We start from the raw sequence: 9,481 nt of genomic DNA, 5'->3' as shown, positions 1-9,481 counted from the left end.
TATAGTCATTACCTCGCTCATCTTCATCACTATTTGATAGACCATCACTATCTTCATGAGTGTAGTAGCTTTTCTTATTTGCACTCTGTTTCTTGTTCCATCTAGCAGATTCCTTTCCTTTATCCTTATAAGGGCATTTTGCAGCACAATGACCTACTCTTCCACAAGCAAAGCATTTAAAAGGTAACTTACCTCTGAACCTTCCAGAACCCCTTTGAAGATTTCTGACAAAATTTGATTCTTCTTCTTCTTCTGGCACATGACTTGCTTCATAATAATCTCCTTTGCCTGAAGCCTTGAAAGCAGCTTCTCTTCTATCTGATGGACCTCCCTTTCTCATTTCATAAGCAGTTAGAATTCCGTGTAGCTGAGACATAGTAAGAATTCGTAGATTTTCCTTTTCTTCTATTGCAGACACTTTAGATTCAAACTTGGGGGACAATGATCTTAGAACTTTTTCAACCACAATAGCCTCTTTTATTTCTTCACCCAAGTTTTTCATGCAATTAAAAATCTCATCTACCTGAAGAAAATAGTTAGCCACACTTTCATCATTATACATCCTGAGATTCTCATACTGAATCCTGAGAGTTTGAAGTTTAGCACGCTTTACCTGTTCATCTCCTTCGTAGCTCAAGACAATCTTGTCCCATATTTCTTTTGCGGATTTATATTACATAACCTTTACGAATTCTGTTTGAGATAAGCATCCCAGCAAAGTATTGACTGCTTTAGCATTTGTTTCATATTTCTTCTTTTCGGCTGCATCTGTAGGAGTAGCTGAAGGAAAAGTGTAGCCTGTATCTATGATATCCCAAACTTCTGTACCAAGAGATTGAAGATAGGCAGTAACTCTTACCTTCCAATAATTGAAGTTTGTCCCATCAAAAATTGGTGGCCTGATTGATGCTTCCCTCTCGTAGTTGCTCATGATGAATGATCTTCCTTCAAGCGATCAAGCTTCTCCGAAGGACTGGCTCTGATACCAATTGTTGGAAATAATACTGAGAGGGGGGGGTGAATCAGTGTTATCAAATTCTTTTAACAAATCTTCCTTATTTATACTTTGAATTATTTTTGCATATCAGTACCATAAAATAATGAGCATGAACAAGAAAGACAGATAGTCACACCAAAGAACACCAGATATAAGGTGGAAACCCAATGTGGGTGAAAACCACCTGCTGCAATATGTCTCTATCTTCTTTCAAATTAGAAACTCTTTTTACAATGGTTTTGTACTAGTGCAGTCCTTTACCAGTACGCAGGCTGCAACCTGCAGAGAGCTACAACTCTCTCTCGATTTCCAGTCTCTCCTGGAAGGGAGCTACAACCCCCTACTTCTTTTCTTACAATGACCACTTTTCATAAATTTTCAAACTGGATCCATAACATCAAATGATCATCAAGTACATGTAAATTACACAGTCAACTGCAGTAACCAGATCAACAATAACAGAATTAAACCCAGAACACCTTATCAACAGAAAAATTCAGTCAACAGAAGATCTTAAGACAGATACGCAGTTTTTCTTTTGCTGGCCTGCGTCGCTACGCCCTTCACCTTCTGCTTCCCTTTGTATACTCGCAGAGAGCCTTCTGTTGCACCGCGTACCCACGCACTGCTTATTCAATTGCGCTGCGTACTGTTACAGTAAGTACGCACCCAGAGACACTATCGCGCCGCGTACTGTTACAGTAGGTACGCACCAGTAACACTATCGCGCCGCGTACCTTTACTGTGCGTACGCACCTGAACCTCTGTCGCACTACGTACCCACGCAGTTCTCCTTTTTCTGCTTTGCGTACCCACGCACTTCTTCAACTGCTCTGCATACCCACGCAGTTTTCCTGTTTCGCCTCTGCGTACCCACGCACTTCCACCGTTAATCACCTGCGTACATCTGGTTAGGGCCAAAATGGCAGTTCACCAGTGTGCCACAGTCAGTCAGATGTCCAGATCTGATCATGCGCTCAAGAGATCACCCTTCTCAGATTCGCTTTCAACTTCACTTTCATATAGATCAAGCTTTTAAGTAATAACCCAATATTTCAGATCTTAAGATATTCAATTTTTGCAAAAGGTACATAGCCAAGTGATCTCCTTTGTTTTATATAGGCAAGCTCCTCCTAAAATCATGGATCAATACCATAGATAACCAATACCAGGGGCCCAAAAACATGGGGCTCAATAATAATAATAATATAAAACAATACCACGGGCCAAAACCATAGAATCAAGAGCGGCGGGCTAAATACCACGGGCCAAACATAGGAAACCCCACGTGAACGCGCTTCTCTGCCTTGGAGTAAGTGAAACTGGGGGTACGCACCCTCTGAACGGGTGACCTGCGTGTCTGGCTGCGGTCCCTTCACGCTGTACCTGCGTGTACGCATTTGCTGAACTGTTCTCCTGCGTACTTCTTGATTTTCAACATTTTGAGCCTGATCAGAGCATTGCCACTTGAGGGTGTTGCCATCAAGTACAACATCTGTAACATAGAGCCATACGAGAATCATAATGCCAACAGATATTAAACATATGGAAGCTAATTCATAATTTGATGTAAGAGGGGGATCCCATAGGTATGTCCCAAGAAGAATGGAAGTTCTAAGGATATCTAGCCTAACTTTAGTAAAAGCGACATAAATTCATGCTCAGAACTAGTAATTGGTAAGACATTCTCTACAATAAGAGTAGTTTGGGGCTCATAGTTTGTAATTTAGTCAATGGTGACAATATCTTATTATGGGGAAAGCTCATTGTGTGAAATGCTAAGGATACAATGACCTTCATTATATACATATAACTCCTCCCGAAAAAAAATTGTAATTGGGAGGAGCATTAATGAACTCAGTGTTGATTAATACTATTTTCCCTATTAGCTCTATAGGGACATTGTGGTAAAGGCCCGGTCATGGGAAACCATCATAATCCCTATGGGTTATAACTGGAAAAATTAGGTGGGTGGACCTCAATTTCTTCCACACTATTTTTGACATAATGAATGTGGATGGACCATCATCAACGAGGCTTACTAGATGTTGAAAGTAGGTGAGAAATGATTTGATCGATGAAAACAAAATGTGAGTAGCTGAATTTTCACTAATATACCATATGGTCTAGGGGCTTGTTAAAATACATTGAAATATTATCCAAGCAAATTAAGTAATTTGTGATACTAGTAGAAGATAATCATAGGTGAAAAGTCATGATGTGCTTGGAAAGGTCATCCCTAGGATTTCCTTGAAACTTTGGAGTGTTTGAAGGAAGGCTTGTAGGAATTGTAGGCCATGCAACATTATGGGACATGGGACCATTGATTAACTTTGTTAAATCTAGAAGATCAAGAGAAGTCACAAATGGGAGGCTCTAGGTGTGGGCTAGATTTTCCATCATGTTAGCTTGATATTTATGAGGGGGAGGTTTTGTTTGAGATATTGTGGTACCGAGCAAGGTTGCATTTAAGATGGATGAGAATAATAAGGAAGAATTAGATGACGATCTTTGTGGTGATGGTCGAGATGGTGAGGTTGCAAGACTAGAAACACCTGTTAAAAAGAGTGGGTTCCCTTGAAGGTGGTGAGATCTAAGGGAAGCACATTGGTCTATTATGCTTCTCACTATAGCGTGTAGAATTTGAGGTGCGTTTTTAAATGTGAAATCAACACGTAAAACAAAGCAAGAAAAACAAGGATTTTTGCCTTTAATGTTTTTCTAATTTTTTAGTCAAACAACTTCCAAAGATGGTGAAGAGAGTGTGTCAATGTATAAAACCACAAAGACCTAACATTCTTCCACTTAGAAAAGTAATTGGGCCTTCCAAAAGTTTTCAACAAATATGATTAAATTCATTGGAAGGAAACTAGTGAAGGTTGAAAGGAGGATTATAATGAGGGGTACTAGGGACACATTGAAAGTGGTTGGAAACATTTCCTAATATCTATTTGAAATCACGTCGAGGCGTAGTTGCATATGACAACCACCAACTTTGGTAGATTCCCTAAGTTTTATCCACTATGATAATTATGTCTAGTATGGGTGAGAGTTTTCTCAACTTCTAGGTATCAAACATATTTGGAATCCCAATCAAGAGCTGGGAGACTCAAGGAGGTTTGTTAGCTCGTAGGCTAAAGTCTTACCGCATTCACTAGTTTCTTCTCACTATAGTCTTTTTGAACACTGGATGGTGGAGGATTTTATGTTCCCTATGAGGACAATTGCTATCTTTTAGATGTGATATGACAAAAGGGGGTTATTGAGGTTCCTACCTCTACAGTCCTAACTTAAATTACAAAAATTCTTTTGTGAACCCTCGATAGGGGAAAATTAGTGCCTTGAGTTATGGTAAGTTTTAAGTGGATTTGAGTTGGGAGGATGACACAAATTCATCTTCTTAAGGTGTTAAATGATATTGAACCTTTATGGGATCAATCTCAATGTTTAGACCCCCCCATATCACAATGAATGTAAGGGGAAGAGATTGTTTTCTTAAGAGGATCTAAAAGAACATCTTTTGTGTGGGGTGAAGTGTCTACAATGTAAGTGGCATCAATGTGACAACATATGATTGTCTAATCCTTTTGGTTTATGTTTTGGTTGTAGTAAATTATTTTTTTTTTCTATGGTAAACTGGAAAATGATATATTGTAATTCTATTATGGCTCTTGTTAGTGACTTAGACCTAAACTTGTTAGAGAATTTTGATGATTTTGAATGAGAAACAAAAACCCTCAACCCTTACCATCTTCCATTAGTTTCCATTATAATAGGCAACCATAAAAAATAAACCTTAAATTTTTATTTAACCATATGTAACCATAATTATTAACCCATTGAAAAAAGAAAAAAGAAAAGAATATATATATATAATTTTTAAAGTTTAAAATATTTAAAATTTATGGTTGAACCTAAGCTGATAAGTAATAAAGAGAAACCCATAATAAAGAAAAAAACATTCAATTCATCTTAAGGGCTGACTGGAACTCTTTAAAAAATACTTTATTTAGCAAACCATACATGATATATATTATATAGTATTTATGAGCTTTGGCATTTCGCGTTTATGGTAAGTGTATAAACGCCAGTAACCAGTGTTTGCACAGAAGCTTTATTGTTTTATAATTTAGCTGGTCTGCTTATTTTTGCATATTTTCAAGTTGATGATCCACATTCCCGTAGCAACAATAAATGGATATACTCTTAAAACATTGTTGGGAATTTTGACAACTGCTCACGAAGACATTTCATTAGCTTCATGTCATGCATTCACCTCTTGAAGAATCTTCAATGCGATATACCTGCCTGCACAATAATAATATGGTTGGGAATTTTTAATAGAGAAAGTTATACAATCACTATACTAATATTAAGAATGTTATAAATGTAACAATTACCTGCCGAGCATCATAGTGGTGGCTTGTGGGTTTGTTCCAGGACTGTCTCTGAACGTTGAGCCATCTACGATCCTGAGACTATCAACTCCGTTGACCTGATATTTCTCGTTAGTCACAAGCCCAAGTTCACACCCTCCATGGTAATGCCATATTGTGTTCAGTGTTGCATGGCAGAACTGAGCCATGGCGGCATCGTCTAAGGGATTGTCTGGTAACGCTTGCCCAATAAAATGAAACTGACGCGACGAGTCATTAGCTGCTGCATACGCAAATCTCTCAAGAGACCGTGTCTTGAGCAGATTAACGATCAGGCTCACGCTTTGGACGCATCTCTGCAGGTCTAGAGGGTGGGAATAATAGTTGTATCGAACAGATGGATTTTCTCGAGGATCCCTGCTGAGTAACCGAAGCTCTCCCCTTGATAATGGAAACGCCAGCTTCTCAAAAATGTACCCAATATACACGTCCATGGGGTGTGAGGATACGGTGATATTTACCATGCTGCTGGACTCGATATAAGCTTGAGAGCCTTTAAGAATAGCAACTACCTGTATGCTTGAGAATTCCAAGGGTGTAGGAGATGGCAAGCCTACGCTTGCACGTGGGTTGTCTTGAATCCCTTGGCCTACAAAGGGCAAATCTAGGAGTAGTGAAATATTGAATTCCTTGAGATGTTGAGATGGGCCGATTCCGCTCAAGAGCAGAAGCTGGGGGCTGCCCAGGGCTCCTGCAGAAACGATTACCTCGCTGGAACGTGATGATTCCTTCAGGAGAGCTTGATACGAACGACCACGGCGGTCCATAAATTCTACTCCACGGGCCCTCGGTTTCTGAAATGAGTGATCCTTCGTTCCTGCATATTTTCATACTCAAGAAACTGAATCTATTAGTCCCATTTCGATTATAAAGATTGGAGAATGAAGTAGAGAATATTAGAATCTAATATTGTGAAACGTCACTCGTGTAGGAGAATACTAGAATCTAATATTGGGTGTAAGAGCCCATGTGTTTGAATGAACTACCTTCTGATTGGGAATTGAAGAGAATCCTGCTGACAGTAGCATTGAGAAGGACTACGATATTGTCCGGATTGGCTGACCTGAGAAGATTTGCTGCTGTGTGTCTCTTGCCATTGTTGTCGAAGGTGGAGGCGCTGATCTTTGTTCCCTCCACGTGATCCAACGTATATCCATTGTCTGGAAGAACTCCTGCTTCCAGGAGGCCATCTCTGAAAACCGATGACCAACGTGAGAGGTGATCTGGTCTGAAGGCATTCTGTTTCTCCACCCATTCATACGACTCCTCTACAAGTCCCTCGTCCCACCCCATATTACGTACATATTCGGAGCTAGCCCTGCTGTAGAAGCCCGCATTGAGAGCAGTTCCGCCTCCCAGAACTCTCGCTCTCGCATTACTCACTCCATCCTCTGAAATAAAGGTCTGCGCTATGGAAGTGTAATTGTCGGTCTCATCCAATGGCTTTCCAAAAGCATCGGCGTTCTCAATGTCGGGAACTCCATAAGGAGATCCTCCCCTCTCCACTACCAAAACTGAATACTTGGTAGACAGCGTTGCAGCCAAGGGGCAGCCGGCCGTTCCTCCTCCAACTACAATGTAATCATATTTCCTTGCAGCTGCTTTCTCCGCATCTATGGTCATAAACGCAAACGGAAAACCTGCAAAGCCCAACAAAACAAAACAAACAAGAAGCCATTAATTCTATCATATCATATCATCAACTACATAAAGACACGTAATCCAATATCATCCCATGTTCATACCCGAGGGTGTTGTGGCTGCCTGAGAAGAGGATAGGCTGCTCAACATCATTAGCTTGATGAGCAGAAGCAGAAGCCATACACGAAAATTCACAACCCTTATCATCGTCATATTTCTCACAAGGAATTCAACTCCTAATTCACTCTTTTTTAAGATGTGGTTCGATTTCATAGTGTCTGAGTCTATTTATAAGCGCTTACCCTTGGATTTTCCATCCATCTCTAGAGAATAATTATCACACGGTATCGGAGCCATGGTATTCTAGAGAGGAATAATATGAAGCACATAGAAATTAATCCACGCAGTCCATGGAATCAAAACGGTAAGCATCAGCCTTGCTATAATCGTTCACATTTTCCAAATCTATCGTTAATATTTCACTCTCTGCGTTATCGTTGATAATTCACTTTCGCAGATTTGTTGGTAAGTTCTCTACGCTTTCGTGGATAATTCAATTCAATCTTAGTTATATTATATACTTTGGGAAAAAAATAGTCCCCTCCCTATACGGAACGATGATTCATTTCAAAGCTGCTATTTTCTGTACAATTCGTTGCGACTTTTTCTCTAATCTCTACGTTACCTCTCATAATTCAATCTATTGATGCAGTTACGTTATACTTCAATATTGTTATGATCTCCACTATGAAAAAAAGTGCAACTCTCTTTACGGAACTTTCAATTCAACGATGAAAAAGACTGATGCAGTTACGTTATACTTCAATATTGTTATGATCTCCACTATGAAAAAAAGTGCAACTCTCTTTACGGAACTTTCAATTCAACGATGAAAAAGACTGGAGAAGCCTTGGATGTTCTTCAGAAACACAAAGAAGCCTTCACAGGAACAAATCTTGGAGTTGAATTCCTGATTTGTTTCTGATGCAACTCTCTTTACGGAACTTTCAATTCAATGATGAAAAAGATTGGTGTTTCTGAAGAACATCCAAGAGTGGAGGAGTTGAATTCCTGGAAGATTGTGAAAGTTTAACAAAGGGGTTACGCTAAATTATTACAACCATTAAATTATGACTTATACTCGTATTGGCAACAAAATTATCTTCATCGCAAAAATTCGCAATCCAAGATTATGTGGCTGGAGCTAACCAGCCATATATTGGGTATTTAATGCTTTCAGAGCAGCACGCCACTTAGCCCAATAACACGGGAGGGGCAAATATTATTTAATGTCGAATTTGCCCGCTCCCGTGTTATCGCGTTAAGTCGCGTGCTACTCTGAGAGCATTAAATACCCAATATATGGCTGGTTAGCTCTTTCCAGATTATGTCCCCACAAAGTGCTTTTTCGTTGAGCCGGGAACAAAATTATCTTCACAAAAACTGGCAATCCAAGATGATGTCCCCACAAAGTGCTTATCGTTGCGCTGGCAGTCAAGGTGGAGGAGTTGAATTCCTGGAAGATTGTGAAAGTTTAACAAAGGGGTTACGCTAAATTATTACAACCATTAAATTATGACTTATACTCGTATCGGCAACAAAATTATCTTCATCGCAAAAATTCGCAATCCAAGATCATCTCCCCACAAAGTGCTTTTTCGTTGAGCCGGGAACAAAATTATCTTCACAAAAACTGGCAATCCAAGATGATGTCCCCACAAAGTGCTTATTGTTGCGCTGGCAGTCAAGAAAAGTGCTTTTGTTTTGCAAAGGTGGCAGTCAAGAAAAGCTTGACCGTTGAATCCAACCAATATTTGTTTCCGATCCTTGTCCCAATCTTTGCCATTTACGAATCTGCTCCTCCTCCTCCCATGGCTGCTGCGCTTCGCTGTATGAGTCTTGTCTTAGAGCTCTATGTCATGTATGTTTGTGAGTCTGGTGGTCTCTGTATGAGTTTTGTGTAGTTTGGTCTGGTCTCATATGAGTTTTGTGTTGTCTGGTATGGTCTGGTCTGGTTTGCGTGTTGTTGTGTTGCGCAGTACAGGGAGGTGAAGGTAAACATACGTCACATCAATTTTCTCAAGGTAGACATACATCACCAGAACAAAAGGTATATGAATGAGGAGATATCCACCCATATCCTTCTCAATCCCAGGTATGCAAATTTCTGTACATGTAACCTTCACACAGATGTTAGATTAGATTGGCTTAGTAATTGGCATACACTAGAAAAATTAGAATTAATATGATTTTGTAATTATTTCATGCAATTAGCTCTGTTCTAGCATGTATTGAATTACAAGGCTAAACACGTAAATATGAATGGGCACCTGCTTCAGTTTTTGAATCCACAGAAATTGCCTAATTATGAATTGGTACATGCCCTGCTTCAGCTTTTGAATGCACA

General features: G+C 39.6%; 1 protein-coding gene across 1 annotated transcript; it reads right to left on the bottom strand.

Annotated features, from left to right (window-relative positions):
- Nucleotides 1–5,200: 5,200 nt before the first annotated feature.
- LOC149193399 ((R)-mandelonitrile lyase-like) lies at nucleotides 5,201–7,406 on the bottom strand. Its single transcript, XM_089406632.1, has 4 exons — nucleotides 7,179–7,406; nucleotides 6,420–7,073; nucleotides 5,398–6,250; nucleotides 5,201–5,301 (listed from the first exon to the last, which is right to left on the bottom strand). The coding sequence occupies exons 1-4, from the start codon at nucleotides 7,345–7,347 to the stop codon at nucleotides 5,262–5,264; spliced, it is 1,716 nt and encodes a 571-aa protein (XP_089262758.1). The 5' UTR covers nucleotides 7,348–7,406; the 3' UTR covers nucleotides 5,201–5,261.
- Between the last annotated feature and the right edge of the window lie 2,075 nt (nucleotides 7,407–9,481).

This window comes from Pinus tabuliformis, chromosome 2_2 (assembly GCF_031772625.1).
Source record: "Pinus tabuliformis cultivar Carrire ecotype Pingquan chromosome 2_2, CPIR1, whole genome shotgun sequence".
NCBI classification, from domain to species: Eukaryota; Viridiplantae; Streptophyta; class Pinopsida; order Pinales; family Pinaceae; genus Pinus; species Pinus tabuliformis.
The sequence above is the reverse complement of the archived record's forward strand: the minus strand, read 5'-3'. Positions and strand labels throughout refer to the sequence as shown.

Coding starts and splice junctions, on each gene's coding strand:
- LOC149193399 (XM_089406632.1), bottom strand. CDS start 7,347: ATGAAATCGAACCACATCTTAAAAAAGAGTGAATTAGGAGTTGAATTC. Junction 6,251..6,419: donor CTTCAATTCCCAATCAGAAG/GTAGTTCATTCA, acceptor GAAAATATGCAG/GAACGAAGGATCACTCATTT. Junction 5,302..5,397: donor ACCACTATGATGCTCGGCAG/GTAATTGTTACA, acceptor TTGTGCAGGCAG/GTATATCGCATTGAAGATTC.